This window comes from Aythya marila (assembly GCF_965140915.1).
Source record: "Aythya marila genome assembly, chromosome: 5".
NCBI lineage: Eukaryota > Metazoa > Chordata > Aves > Anseriformes > Anatidae > Aythya > Aythya marila.
The window spans coordinates 47,655,853-47,671,250 of NC_139046.1; the positions used below are offsets into that span (position 1 = coordinate 47,655,853).

The following is a 15,398-nucleotide window of genomic DNA, read 5'->3' on the forward strand; positions in this document are numbered from 1 at the left end:
GGTTTTGCACTCTTGGCTGCTCTTCCACCATGCTTCCTTCTTCACTCCCATTTTGTGTTTCCCTTGAGGTCCCTGAACAACTGCAGTAATTTTGGGGAAGCGAGAGATTAGCCTTGGGCACAGAGGGGAAAGCCTGAAAGGGAAAGAAGGACTTGCACCGTACATGGGCTCATGTGTATGCTGTATGTCATCAGGTGACACTATCATCAGCATTATGGGGATTAAGTTTGGGGAGTGTATTTGTGTGTTGCCTCACCTAATGGAGAAGGTGTTGATCTCTAATTCAAACTACTGATCTCAGTATCACCACGTGGCAAGAAGTTCTCTGCTAGATTGATATAATACTTTGCCAATCGTATGTAGGTAGCAGTGTTATGACTGTACTATTGCTACTATGAGATTAGATGTATTAAATTCTTGAAGTTTTAAGATCACTCTTATTCATCAGTAGTAATTGCTCAAGCTAGCTGAAACACTTGCTTCTGAAGAAAAACACCCTAAACTCCCTGAATTCATCATCAGAGTGGCTGGCACAGCCCTCCTTGTGGGTAACTAATGTGAGAAGAAAGTGAGCCCCATTAATTTCTGTTAATGGATGCCTTCCTGCGTCACTGTCTGACTTTGGGTGAGCCATTTGCTTTCCTGACACCTTGAATCCATCACACCTTGGCACAATGCAGTTGTTGCTCCTCAGCATGCCTGGTCTTCAGCTGATGAAAGGCAGCAGTGGCACTGATTTTATTCATTGCCTGATCGATCAATGTTTTTACACTTCTGAATGTCATTCTTCTAAATTAATTACAGTTAAGCATGTAGTAAGAACACTCAATGAATTGTTTCTATATATAAATGTTCTATATTATTTTATAGTATTTTCTTTGTCTATTTCTGCAATAATTACTAGTGACAACAAGGAGAGAAGACCATGGCTTGAAAGGTGGTTATGTAGGAGGTGGGGAAGCTCTCATAGAAGCGAGATACCTTTTATTGTACCCCGTGTGCTGTGCTTCCTCCATCCCTTATGAGTGCTTCCTTCCCTATGCTGCCTTCAGGCCCAGGCAGCGTGCAGGGTTAGCCCAGCACAAGCATGCCAAGAGCCTGCACAGCTATGCCAGAGCATTTCTCGGATGCATTTTATCAACCTTCTTCTTAAGCTGCTGCTTTATTTTTAGTCTGCACAGATGGCGGGCTTAAGAGGATGGTGAAGAATGCTCCTGCATCCCATTTATTTTCTGTAACGCCTTCGAGCTGTGGAGTGCTTTGCTATTTTATTTTATTTTATTTTATTTTATTTTATTTTATTTTATTTTATTTTATTTTATTTTATTTTATTTTATTTTATTTTAATAATAATTTTATTTCAATAATTATTTTATTTTATTATGTGCAATGGGCCATTTCCAACACATTAATTCTGACTAGGTTGTCAACAGCAAGGGTCAGCCTAACCAGGTTTTGACTTTTACCAAGGATGGGGAATGGGAAGCAAGGGCATCACAAAGCAAAGCAGAAGGAAGTTCCTTAGAAGAGAGGCTTTGGCTTGGACAGGTGAGTAGCAGAAGTGTCGCTGTGCATACCAGCAACATTTTATATTGTACAAGGGCTGTGTGTCCTCTGCAGCCTTTCCTGAACCCAGAAGGGTGACAGTCACAGTAATCTCAGCACAAGTTTTCAAGTCCCTTGACTTGAAAGCCAAGAGCCACGCAACTGCCTGCAAAGACACACCGTGAATGATGGCAGCAACTGCATCAACTAGAGAAGGAATTTCCTGAAATGTACCATCCCTAAGCACACTCACATGAAAGTAGCACACTGGCTCCTTGTGAGGGGCAAGAGTAGCTGCCATAGGTAGTGCACACCATGCTGGGGGCTTTCTGCATTGCACAAGGGTGCAGAGCCTTCATGTCTGGAGGCATGTTGCTTGGTTTCTACTAAATTTGGAGATGCTTCCTCAAATTCTATTCACGTTGAGCACACTGCTTCTACAGTGATTTACAGACAGAGCTGTGAAGTCAGTTGGTGAGAGGGAAATTAATGTACGAGTCCATGGAAAGAGGAAAAGAACAAAAATCGATCTCAAGTGCGTAATGCTGAGTGTGCGGAGTAGTGGCCTGGCCATCATCCAGAAAGGGAATTGGAATTGATTAAAATAGCTTTCCTTGACACATTTGTCCCAGACCCTGGAAAGCTCTGGCAGAAAAGGGGCACTGCATCTCCCACTGCCCGGCCAGCCAGGGAGCCTCGAAGGGTCACGAGATAGCACATGATAGCTTTCCCCCAAAGCCAGCATGTACTGTGTAAAAGCAGTGGCCTGCCTGCCCTCAGGTGGGGCACGGTGAGAACCTGCTCCACGGTGGATCTTCTGTGTGGATTAACGGGCTACCCAGGTGGCTGCGCTGCCAGAGGAGGGAAAGAATAAACCTCGGACAAATGGTGTGGCTAAAGGCGCGTTGGGAGCAGGGAAATCGCTGAGGGACTTACTGACTTGATGCTTTTAAACACATCATGAGGCCTATGACTGCAAAATCCTCAGACAAATTATACTGCTTGCTTTCTGGCCCATTTTGGTGATGAGGTCGAAGAGGCTAAATAATATTATATTTGCCAACACTAGTTATAAAGATGTCAGGTAAAAAGCTTTATAGTTTTTATTAAGAGCAATTTCCCTCACCATTTGGAGCCTAGTAAAGCTGCCAGTGAATGATTATTAAAACCTTTTAACTGGATAATGAAATATTTTGCTTCAGTGATTAGAGATGAAGCTAGGGAACTGTTGAATGTGTGACCTTGTGCTGGAGGCATGGAGGCCATCCTACAGCCCACTGCTGTGGTATTCCTGTGGGGCACAGGCCTCTCTCCCTCTCCTGTCTGGCCTCCCTGCTTGTGTTTAGAAGGAAATGATCCATTTCAAAGGTTTCAGGCATACATTTTCCATTTCAAGCTTATTTTACCACTGTGAATCTGAACTATGTGTATAATGCAGGTACACGTGTGTGTGTATATATGAATATGCATGCGCCTGGTGTGGGGGTGACACAAGGCGCCATGACGTGCAGGCCCGTGCTGCCGCCTCTCAGGCTGCATCCCATTGCTTGTGGTGATCCTGCCTCACCCTGCGGGGCACAGGCAGTGGGTAGGACTGGCTACAGCCACAGACAGGTTTCTCTTGTGAACAGCCTTCAGGTGGTCAGACGTGGAGGCCAGCACAGCTCTTGGGCTGCATGGAAAGCTTGGCCTGGGTGCACCAGTGTGCAGCGGGGCCATGAATTGCATGGACACGCTCTCTAGCTTTCAGGGCGTTGCCATCGCAGCTCCTAGTGTTGCTGGGGCGGCACTTGACTCAAAGAGAGGCATTTATCAATGTGCTTGACCTGTTTCCTTCTTTGAATGGTTGGGCCCGTTGCTTCTCCAGATGCTCACTTACATCTGCCCACTTCTGAGCTGAACGTGCTCCTGGTATATGCAGATGCTGTTACAGCTCTTTGGGTGAGTGTTTGAGCTGTGTATCTTTTTCTGGTTGTCCTCCCGATTTTCCTGTTGTGATCTAGATATTTGAGGATGGCCAGATCATTGCTGGGTAGTACCATTGTGAGGGAAAACTCAGGCAAAACAACCCTACTCTTGACTGTTCAAATGCATTTCGCCTTGTCTAAGCACTGTTGGCCACCCTTGTAGCTGATAACTCAGGAAGAAAGTATTTTGGATCAGATTTATGTCTTTCTACAGTGCTCTATGACAAGTAGTTGCTGTAAGTGAATGTGCTGTCATATTTTGTAAGGAAGGTCCAGAGTCTTGCACTTAATGTAAAAGATCTAAATTTAAAGGCCTGGGTTTTCTAGAATAAAGCCTACAGTGCAGTTGCCTTATACCAGTAATTAATGGCCCTTTTTTGAAAGCAAAACATATGATAAACTAAAATTCAGGCAGGTCATTAGAAGTGCAAATACATTCCTAAAATTTTGTTTGGTGTTTTGTTCAATCTTGAACAGGAACTACAGTTTGCTGAAACTTTGGAAAAGGACAAATAGATGCTGAATATCAGATCCAGAGTGAAGGAGCAGGCATTCATAGGTAGGTTCATTCCCTCAGCAAACAATGCTGGAGCTCTTGTATTTCCTGCTAGAAACCCAGAAAAGCCAAGCTACCATCTCTTACTGAATGAAGCTGAGCTCTTTTACGTGCCAGATCTGCTAATATTCCCTTGCCATGCTGGGAAATACCAAGCGAGCACAGCTCTTTCCCTAGGACATGTTTTTCAGGTCTGTTGGGCCCCCCCACCTTAAGTGTGTTCCATGTCTTAGCTCATCTGCTTACTAGTTTTCTTCAATGGTATATGTTTATTTAACCCACATGGTACTGGGTAGATATGTGCTCATTACCATGTGTACTACTTCTGCTCTAGCATTGTTATTAATGTTGCTATTAGTCAAGCTTATGTGTTCCTCTGTGTCAAACAGCCCTGGACATTGGCCTGCACACGTTCTAGCCTAATAAGCATTAGTAGCTTTATGCTCAAATTCAAGATCAATTTCTATTCCCAGGAACAAAGAGTGCTATTACCATTTCTGGTAAAATGTAAACTACTGCATGTATCATCTTACCCTGAATTCAACTATTTATGCCAGCAAGAAAAAGTCTTGATTAACTAAACCTCTTAGGGCTCTGGCACCCTTATATTTGCACAACAGTGCAGGAAACCTTAATGTGGTCAACAAAGCCCTCATAAAAATAAAGGCGACCAAAATCTTCCTTAATGTAGTAATATAAGAACTCAAATACAGGCTGGTAGTATTCCAAGTTTATAATAACATTTCTCTACTAAATATTGGGTGTTATTTCCTTTGCAATGTGGAAACAAATTCTCCAGTGAGCTTGTTCTACCTGACTCTATTGCTTTTAAAATTGCATTATTGCTAATTTGCACTTGAATAACCTTTTCCTTCTGTAAGCCTTAGATGTTAGTTTTGGCCTTCGGCTTTTCAAGCTGAAAACTATGCATTGATACAAACTCAAATGTTCTTACAGTGAGGTAGTAAATATCCATATTATAAAGGAAAATGCTCTTTATATCAAAGGACTCTAAACATATTAGAAATGGTTGATTAAGTCCTGCCCTTTATTAGCCCTGATGCGTAAACACTGCTCTTCTAACATCTGCTTCTGATTTTAATAGTTAGGCATATATGACTAGAAATAGCCGCCCTTACCAAATTAAGATCAAGAATCGTGGGCAGTAGCAGTACCTGCTAGCCGAGGTAGTAAGCAAAACTGACAAAGGACGATTCAGGTCAGGAACTGAGCACTCTATGTGTGCTCACCAAGAAAGCAAAAGCAAGGGGTTATGCCCAGCAGATCTTGGCTGCAGAACCAACACTCCCAGTCTGGACAACTCTGTCCATTGCTCTGCATCACATGCACTCTGTGAGCAGCATCTCCCTGCACACACAGGCTGTGCTTGTCCCCATGTCCTGCTGCCTGGGGCACTCCCCAGGTTCTCCATCACTCCTGGGCAGGCAGCAGGAGGGGTGGCTGTGCCCAGGCTTCACTCTGTGCTTATGCCCTTATGACCTGGCACATTCAGGAGCTTGCGACACCACAGGCTCGGCTCAGGAGAGTTTCCCCATCACTTATACCTATTGTTAAAATTAGCTAGCTTTCAAAATGAATATTATATATGTATTAATGATAATATATGATAATAATACCTTGCTACCACACCTTACCACATGGAATGCACATACCTTCCCTGAATATAAATGTCTTAGCTGTGCCTGGAAGAATTCACTCATGCATGCTGTTTGCCAATGCATTTGTGGTTTTGTTTGTTTGTTGTTTAAAAAGTTTTGTTTGGAAGCAATCAAGGAAACGTACTTAATGTGAAGTAGAGTGCATTAGATGAAAAATGAGGAATACCCAGGAAGTGCAAGAGCTGTCAGGAAAAAGAAACTGTTCTGAGTAAAAAAGGTCTGGTGACTGCTGACCAGCTGGAGACCAGCTTGTTGTCCTCTTTGAGTGTTTCCACCTTCCTCTTCATCAGTGCAAGCAGGTGTCAGCCACCTGCCTGCACCTGTACTTGCCTGCATCCCTCTGCAATCCTGTCCTGGGTGAAAAAGTCATTCAGTTGCCTCCAGAAACATTACAGAGATCTCCGGCTAGCGGTGATGCAGCCTCTCTGGGAAGCGCCTGCACGGGGTGGCTCCTCCTCTGCTCTGCCCGAGGCAGGTCACCGGCCCAGCCCTCCAGGAAATAACTGAATGGTGGCCAGATGCCTCTGTCTGGGCATCCCCTGTCTGGATAGCATGAAGGTGGTGGGGAACGTGTAAGGACTCATGGCCATAAAGATGTCTAACAGGCTTGGGGAAGGCAAAGCTCTAAAAAAGAGCTTACATTTGTTTCTCTCTGATTCAGGTGACACAAATTCAGATGACACAAATTCAGGTGTTTGCTTCCTAGCTTTTTGTTTGTTTGTTTGTTTTTAATTATTTTTTATCTTTCCCAAGCCAGACTACTGCCAGTACATAGCTGCCTTCCTTGAAATTTATGAACACATTGGCCTTGTGTTAGGTTTTGCATCTTCCATGTGTGTATCCTGGGTTTTGTTTCTTCGCTCCGGTGTTTCATCCAGTACTCCAATATTAATCCATTACTATTTCTAATGTAAAATAAGTTATAGGCTCCTGTGGCACAGGCCAGAACTGTGATCTTCCCAGCTGCAAATCCCTCATGTCCATTGTTGCGATGTTCTCCCAGTTTCCAACCTGAATTTATTTGTTGCCAGTCGGTAACATCTTCTCCTAGCACTGACATTCCTTTTAGTTACAATCTCTCTCCTGGCTGTTCACCCACTCATGTGAGTGGGAAAAGCAGACATCTCATTTCAGCCTTCTATTTACTTGGTTAAATAGACCGAGCCATAAAAATCTGCTGTAAGCACCGGCTGCCAGCACCTCGCCCGCAGCTGTGTCCCACACCTATCCTGGCAGCACCAACCACAGACTGAGCTCTCCTGAGCACCCTCAGCCCTCCCACATAATAGGTCCTCAGTCCTCCTTGAAAATGCCTTCCTTTCTTCAGGGCCACACATTATGTACGCCTTTATCGAGGCAAGGTTTTCCTTTCTGCCAGCTCCAACAGAGGAGTCCCATGTACTCAAGGCAAGGATTACGAACGCTGTGCTTTGTTCAAGCACATCTTTCCTGTTGCCGTTGCGCTGATCTTTCAAGTGTGTAAGATGCAATTTGATGTAAAGATCTTCCCTGTGAATAAACCAGCCATCTCATCAGCACAAGCAGTTAATACACAGTTTTAGCCCAGTGACTTTTCTTTAAAGGGTTGAAGTCTGCCTGAGGGTATTAAGGCATTATAAAAACACTCTCTTGAGTGAGGAAACGTCCAGAAATGATGTCTAAAAGGCAAGGTGCATAAATGCTGTGCTCTGAATATACACCACCTGTGCAGAATTCTTCTCTGCAAGAAAACACCTTTTCTAAAAATTGCGAAATATCTTCTGGAAATCACCTACCCTTGTTTTGGGTGCTCCCTATATTGCAGAAAATGACCATTATTACAGATTTCAGATATTTTATGCACAATTGGACACAGAGCTCATATTCAACCATGTTCAGATGAAAAAGAAATTATTTTTGTTTATTTTTCAGCACTGCATGTGGACTAGTAAGTAAACAACACTTCAGATTCTGTTTTGGTCACCTTTCTATCTGTTCTCCGCTAATAAGAGGTTTTGACTTCTCACTTTGACTTCGTCCCTGCACAGCTTGAAAGAGCTGATATTAGGTTCAAAGGAGACCTCAAAACACGCCAACAAGGTCAAATCAAAATGAAAAATGAAAGACATCATCGCAATAGTTCCTCACTGATTTTTTTTCTTTTTAATGGAGTGCCAAACTTGGCGGTTCTCAAAATCCATTATGGACAAATGAGAGCTCATTTAGGGAGCCATGAATTTTTTACACCCTCGTAACAACACTGTGTTTCCCTCAGGATTTGTTTTGAAGAAGAACATCCTTAAGAAAGTGAATCAAAGACTTCAAAAGGCTGTGCAGCAGAGAGGTTACCTATTATCTCCCCCAAGCCTCCTTTTCAGCTATTTCAAGACTTTCATAAGTTTTAAGAAATTGCTTTAAAATGTTTTTAAGTATGTAAGGAAACTAGGAGATTAGAGACAATTAAATAATGCATAGGTATCAGTGGAAAATAACCCATTAAAACATGAATTACATTTTGAGTTTTCTGTATATTGTATTCTCTTCAGATTTTCAAAGCAAAAAGGTACACTGCAACATTTATTCCAATACATTTGTAAGCACATGCAACACTGGTGTCCTATTTGTACATTGATTTCTAATGCTGTCCGAGAACCTTTACATTAAAAGCATACAAGAACTCACACACATGTGCATGTATTCCTTCTAGCATCAGTTGTGAGGAAAACAATTTTTTCCTTGAGAAACCAAATGTCAATTCTGCAAGTACATTTGATAAAAAATCCACCAGCTATTCTGAACTAATACCTAATCTAAAAGCCTTGCAGTCATTTGCAGGTTGGATCTGAAACAGCTGTTGTTCATCGGATTGCAATGTTTGATTGAAATTGTTCAAAACAGTCCAAGTTTGCAGCACTGGCGACAAAAAATACATTCTTATTTAAAAAACATGCTCAATGCAGATGAAGGATCATATGGAGATGCTAACATTTAAAACATGAAATTGCTAAAACACAACCACATATAGACTAGAAAAACATTGCAGTTCTTTAAAGGTTTCTCATTCAATGAATAATTCGTAAAATTATAGTCAGCCTTTTTTTTCTGACTTAAATATTTAGGCCAACTTACAATAATAATAAAAAGCTAAAATGACTTCTTGTAAAAGAATGACAATTGTTTAAAATAAATACATGTTTTAAGATATTGCTCTGTGACTATGTCCATCACATTCCACTAGATGTCAGCGTTATAGAACCAGCTTCTTCAGACTACAGAATGCGTCCACTGCATTTATTTTTGTTACCTTGTCTTTGATACACAGTACATGTCAACTACATTAATAACTAAGTGTATATTTATGGTAGTAAATTGAACCAAAAATAACAGTCTCATTTCATTGACCCTACACTCACTCCTACCATTTACGAGATTTGAACAAAGGTCTTCAAATCAGTTTCATGACAACAATGTTTTTAAGTGAGATGTAAATCATTTCAGTTTTTCCAACTACTTTTCCTAATGCAGTGATATGGACTTCTCACTTCAGAAGACAGCACAATGAGCTCTTTTTGTCAGATACTGTAATTCCTGGAAGATAAAGCTCTTTGTGTTAAATACAGTGTAGTTCATCTATGTTGAAAATTATAAGGCACACGATTTATTTATTTTTTTTTAATCCCTTGTTCTGAAGTACTGTTACTATCTTGCTATTCTGGATGTCCCATCATAGCTACTGTTTTTTTCATGGTTTTGGACACAAGGAATGAAAAACCATGAAATGCATGAAAATACAAAAACAAAACAACAAGAACAACAAAAAAGGAAACAAACAACACAAGAACAAGACAAAACACAACAATGTACACTACAACAGCAATGAGCAAAATCTTCTCTTTGACCAACAAAACATTAACAACTGCAAAGCACTCTTGGTTTTGCTCTGTAAATACCTGACTTTATTTAGATATACAGGTGTTTATCACTAGATTGCCACAGTACCTGAAATAAAACAAAGGCGCTTTTTTTTTTTTTTTTTTTTTTTTTCCTGCTATGTTTCTTAGCAAAACAAAGCTGCCAAGTAATTTTGTTGGAAAAATATGAGTGAAATATTAGGTAACTACAAAAAAAGATGAACTAGAACAACATCTGAGGAAGAGAATAATATTTAAGGAACATGTGAAACCAAATGGCAACAGTTCTAGGCATTTATTCCAATATCTTAGAAAAAAAATCTTCATTGTACCACCATTTAAAGATAGAAAAAACAGTTAAAGCAAAAGATTTTTTTTTTTTTCCCCCCCACTTCAAACATTATTTATTCACAGTACAAATATGTCCTGCCGGTACATTTTTTAGGCACCAGAGGCACAAGTTCTGCTAAGGAGCACTGGTTCCTTTCCTGCCTGTAAAGCTTCTCTTGCCTACAAAAGCTCCAGCCCCCCAAACGTTTCAGTGCCTTATTAAGTCGCAGAACAGATCCACAACTGAGTGCCTCATATAACCAGTAATACTAAGTTGAGAGCATGCATTCCCACACACACGCTCAGCAAAGAAAAAAATTTCAATGATTATTTGAAACCCACCTTAAGGCAAATAGATAAGTATTTTCTACCACCTGTTGAAATATTTTTACCTGTCAAATTTCAAACATGGATCTCAAACTCAGTAAATAAACTAATATGAAGCATAAAGAATGCTTTAACCAGAAAAAAAAAAAAAAAAAAGAAAAAAAAAAAAAAAGAAAAAAGAAAGAAAAAGGAAGTGTTTTTTCCTGACAATAAATCAATGGTTTTGCCTTATTTCTATCTACATTTTGTTAAAGCATTCTATGCTCTTCCAATATACAACATCAGATTGCAAGTTTGGCAACTTTTTTTTTTTTTTTTAATAAAAATCCAGACAGTGTTCTCTGTTTGCAATCAGAACCACAACCTTAGTGCAATATTATATTTATTTCTTACAGTAATTTTGGTTGCCATACAAGAGTATTAAGGATTGGGGAAAAGTGCAAGTTACAGGAGCTTGATTTTTTAATCAGTCAAAATAAGAGGAATTAAAGCACAAAAATTACAGCAACATAGATAACGTGAACACAAGTTGTTACACAAACTATAGCGAGAAACATATTAATATCTAGAAAAGAAAAGAAAAAATGTAATGGAAAAATTATCAATATTTGTGGCTCATACACACAATCATCGCCAGATCAACTGGGTAATGCTTTTTAAGAACTGAGAAAAAAATCACTATTTTTATTAACTTAAGTACCACAAATAATTAACTTTTGTGATATGTAAATTCTGTAAATCAACAGTCACATCTAGTCATTTTATAATATATGAATTCAACTTAAAATGTTCTCAGACACCTAGGGAAAGGAGTCTGTGCAGTTATACACAATTTACATCTTGTAAGATTTTGGTATTGTATACACAAATATTACAGAAACTAGGCATGTAAATGCAATTTATTTAAATTACAGTATATAAACAAAAGTTGATCCTAAAACCCAGAATATCATAACGTATTTCATAGATCTCTAACAACTTGTTTTTCACTATCATAGTAGCATGAAATAAAAGGGTCTTCTCTCCTCCCCCCAACATTTCCAGACTGACGAAAATACTCGGAGGCAACGTCGTATCTGTTACTATTGCTTTCTGTAGCAAAATCATCAAACAGAGCTAGAGACCGATTCATCTTGGCAGAGGTGCATTTTATTGGTGAAAGTAGGTCCTCTCAGGTCTCATTACGTTTACTTTGAAAGACACAATGTAAAAATAAACTATTTCATTAGCTCTTTAATGTTTCAAACCTCTTCTCTGCTAATGGTATTGTACCTATGCTTTCAGTACCTGAAAAGATACACGAGCAAGAAACACACCTGTGTAAGAAAGGGATTACCATCAACTGTAATTTGCTGTGTATGTCAGCACTTGTTAAACTTAAATCCAACAACAAGATTGTGAGTAAAAAGCAGCTTAAAAGTCAACTTCTACATTGTCTTTTACTACCATAGTTTCTAATGTATTTTCTGGCACATATTATAGAGGTAATATCAACTGTACCCAAAGAAACAAAAAAAGAGCATGGCATTAGTGGTTTATTTACTGAATTCTGTCATATCACCAAATGGAAGACAATGATGGCTAAATTACCATTTTTACACTTCTTAAAGTATCTGATGGCCTCAAGTTGCCTGTATTGACTATCTGAATGAGACTGTCATTTTCTACAACACCTATGGAAAAATTCAGTACTCTTGAAAGTAAAATGCCTTAGTATTTGATTTTTATTACAAGGTTACTTGGAACTTTCAAATACAAATATAGTGTAGTAACAGATGTTAAGTCAAAAGATTTGTTGTTCCGTAAAGGGGGCAGGAGGCTAAATAAGTTTTTATTTTTTTTAATGAGTATCCAATGCATTGGTAACTATAACCACTTCTGAAGAAATATTCATCCTCCTTTGTAGAAGTTCTAGCAAAGATAGAAAATATAACACAGCTCTGCTGGTTCAGATGCATCCAAATGAGGTTGATTTTAAAAAGGTCAAGACTTTATAATTATTCCACAGAAATAGTATTAAACCACAAAAGTTTTTTTTTTTTTTGTTGTTTTTCACTTTCTAGCACTGAAGTGGCACAAAGGCTGCCCAGTAGACCAGCCACTTATTTTCTTAAAATATTGTGCTTATAAACTATCTGTACAACTATTTAAACTTGCAGTAAAGAAAGATATTTAAAATGCTAAACTTTATGTACTCATACTAGGGCTGTTGCAGACCTAATTAGACACTTGTTCGTGAGCAAAAATAATCACAATAAAAAAATTAGAGATAGGCTGGACCATATGAAGGACCATATCAAGGAAAGAAAGTTCAGGTACCTTGCAAAATGTAAGAGAACCTGAAAGTATGGTAGGTAGGCAGTCTAGCCATCCACACACAATTTACCCACCTTGAACAACTTGAGTATTATGTTAATAAAGACCTACAAAACTCACAGATATTAAGAGGTGTTAATTACAAGGGGAGGTCAAACATGCAGAGAGAGACTTGTTAACTTAAAAAAAAAGAGAAAAAAAAAAGTCAGATTGACCAAATCTATGTGTTCCCCCCTGCTGACTGAAGTCTCCAGGAAAGCTCTTGGGCTCACCACCCAGGCAATGCTCAGCCACACCGCCAGGTTTGGAGCAGGGCACACTCTCTGCTTCCACCCCACTGGCAGCCGTGCAAGGAGATCACGGGAGGCCAACGGGAAGTGTTCAGCTCCCCGTGAAGTGCTCTGTCTGCTGTCCTTGTCAAGAAGCCAATACTTGTTAACAGTGATAAAAATGAGAAACTGGATACCTACCAGTTCCCCTGGCCCCCTAACATGCACATGCTGGGACAATATAGACCTCGTTCCATCTTGGCATTAGCTTTTTTTTTTTTTATTATTTACCTTGTTCATTTTTTTAGCAGGCTGAACTATTTCCATTTCTGCTAACAGGCTGAAATCCCTCTCTTAAAACACTGGCACCCTTCCCATTGACTTCAATGGGAACATTCATCTATCTTTTTATTCTTTCTTGGCCTGATATTCAAAATAGCTAAGCACTCACTGAATTAAACGGTATCACTCAGGGTTCAGCATATTTGTGTATCTGACTGTGAAGTCCAAAAGGTGCCTCTGTACATAAAAAACAATTATTATTTTTTTTTTCTGGCTTGTAGAGTTCATATTGCAACTTAGCAGTAGTTTAGCTGGTTGAAAACTGGGGGTCTCAGGTTCAAACTAGCTTCATTTTATTGTACCTCTAAGTGAGCATTACTTCTCAGTTTTTATGAAACTTCTGCATCGTCTTACAGGTCACAGCAATGGAGCATGTGTTGAACTTGTTCTGCCACCTTGGAAGAATGCTAAGTATAACTGCAGAAATAAAGAAATACCAGGTAAAACAGAGCAAGGTTACCTTTGAACTAATTCCAGCAGAACAACCAGCTTCTCTGCCAATAAATCAGAGAACTAAACTAGTAAAAAACAGTAATATGAACTCTTGTACCTGTCACAATAGTGTGCCTCTACTAACAAAAACAGATTTGAGTGGTAATGAAGCAATCTGTCCTCTTAAAATAAACTAAGGGTTGGGGAAGGAAGCCTGCTGGGAGACTGAATGAATGTCAAGAAGAGAATACAGTGCCTTTCAATTAAAAAAAATAAAATAACATTGCTTGCAATTTTAAGATGAAAGAAAACTGGTATGTAATTGTTGCAGCAGAAGGGTATTATCAATAGAATATTTTTAAAGTTAACAATTTTCTCTCTCTCTCTCATATCTCCCCACAACTTTGAAATAAAATGGCCCCACTCGTGTACATATTTAGATTTACGTTTGGGCATGTAGCATACAGTCTGCATTACCTGAGTACCAGGAATTAAACTGTTTTTCCCCCCCTAATTTTGCTGGCACTCGCAGACAGACAAGGCATTTGGGGTATTTCAGTACCAGCCCATCTCTAGTTATCAACAGAAGTTTGTGAGGCAAAATAGCTATTCTTATCTGTCCAGCAGCTGTTTCAAAGCTCTTTCTATGTTCATTCTGTGCCCAACTCTAGTCACTCCAAGGTCTATCAGATCTTCCTTTTGTAGATTTGGTAAATGAGTGCCATCTATTTCATTGTCCATAAATGTTTCTTTATGTTCACCTAAGTTTAGACTTTCCAACCAATCTGCCACATCTGGTTTAGTCCACAGGTGGACAGGCTTAGTTGTAAAAGGCTTATTTGAGATTGGCTGTTGTAATATTGAGGGAGAAGGAGACCTGCTGCGCCCTGTGGTCAAGCCAAATAAGTCCCCAGAAGGGGGCTGGCTGGGTAGGCTAAATACATCGGACAAAGTTGGAGAAGGAGATGAAGCTGAAGCAGAAGCAGTCAGAGGAGCAGGCATGATGTCTTTATTAATCTCTGTTGGTGAAACCACAGGGCTTGGAGCATGTCTTGCTCCTGAGGTCCTACTGTCATAGTCTGGGGACCTGCTCTGCAGTGTGATCGGCTGGCTGGTTCCAGGTCGGACAGTAAAAGTGATTGTTGTACTTCGTGTACCTGAGACAGTACTCATGACTTCTGTGCTCCTGAAATTGTAAACAGACACAGAAAGTTAGACAGAGCAGCTACCATCTGAAAGTCTGTCCATATCAACACGTGGCAAACATGGCTTTGGAATGTTAGAATATATACATATGTATTTTTTAAAGGAGCAATATCAGGTTAAAAGTCATCGAATCTTTCCCATAAAACAATAATAAATGGTAAGCCATGGATTACCTTTGATTAGCATAGATTGCAAAACCTTTGCTTATGAGCAGTTCAGAAAAAGACGTTGCAGAACACATTCTTCCTTTTTCAGTCTACAACAAATGGACTCACGGCTAAATGAGAAACACCATCTGTAATAAGCACACAGCCACTTTGTTTTACCCTTGCAGTGCAATCGGGAGTTGATCTTCCTTGGACTGCATGGAGAGGTGAGTCCTTCATTGCTGTTTTAGCCTGTCAGTCCAACACACCGTGAGGTAACATAGCAAATAATAGTAGCTATGGAAAGTATTGGAAGCATATTATTAGCTCAGGTTTTGGATCTTTGTACATCTATCTACTCAGTGAATTTTTGGGTATGTGTGTTTGTAATCC

General features: G+C 39.7%; 1 protein-coding gene across 3 annotated transcripts in view; it reads right to left on the bottom strand.

Moving 5' to 3' along the window:
* Window positions 1–10,504: 10,504 nt before the first annotated feature.
* The window catches only part of SHANK2 (SH3 and multiple ankyrin repeat domains 2), a 348,938-nt gene continuing 344,044 nt past the window's right edge, over window positions 10,505–15,398 (bottom strand). For all 3 annotated transcript variants that reach the window (XM_082761588.1, XM_082761589.1, XM_082761590.1), the window contains one exon: window positions 10,505–14,839. In XM_082761588.1, the coding sequence (XP_082617714.1) occupies window positions 14,266–14,839 (574 nt within the window). In that variant the 3' untranslated portion in view covers window positions 10,505–14,265. The remainder of the gene's footprint in view (window positions 14,840–15,398) is intronic.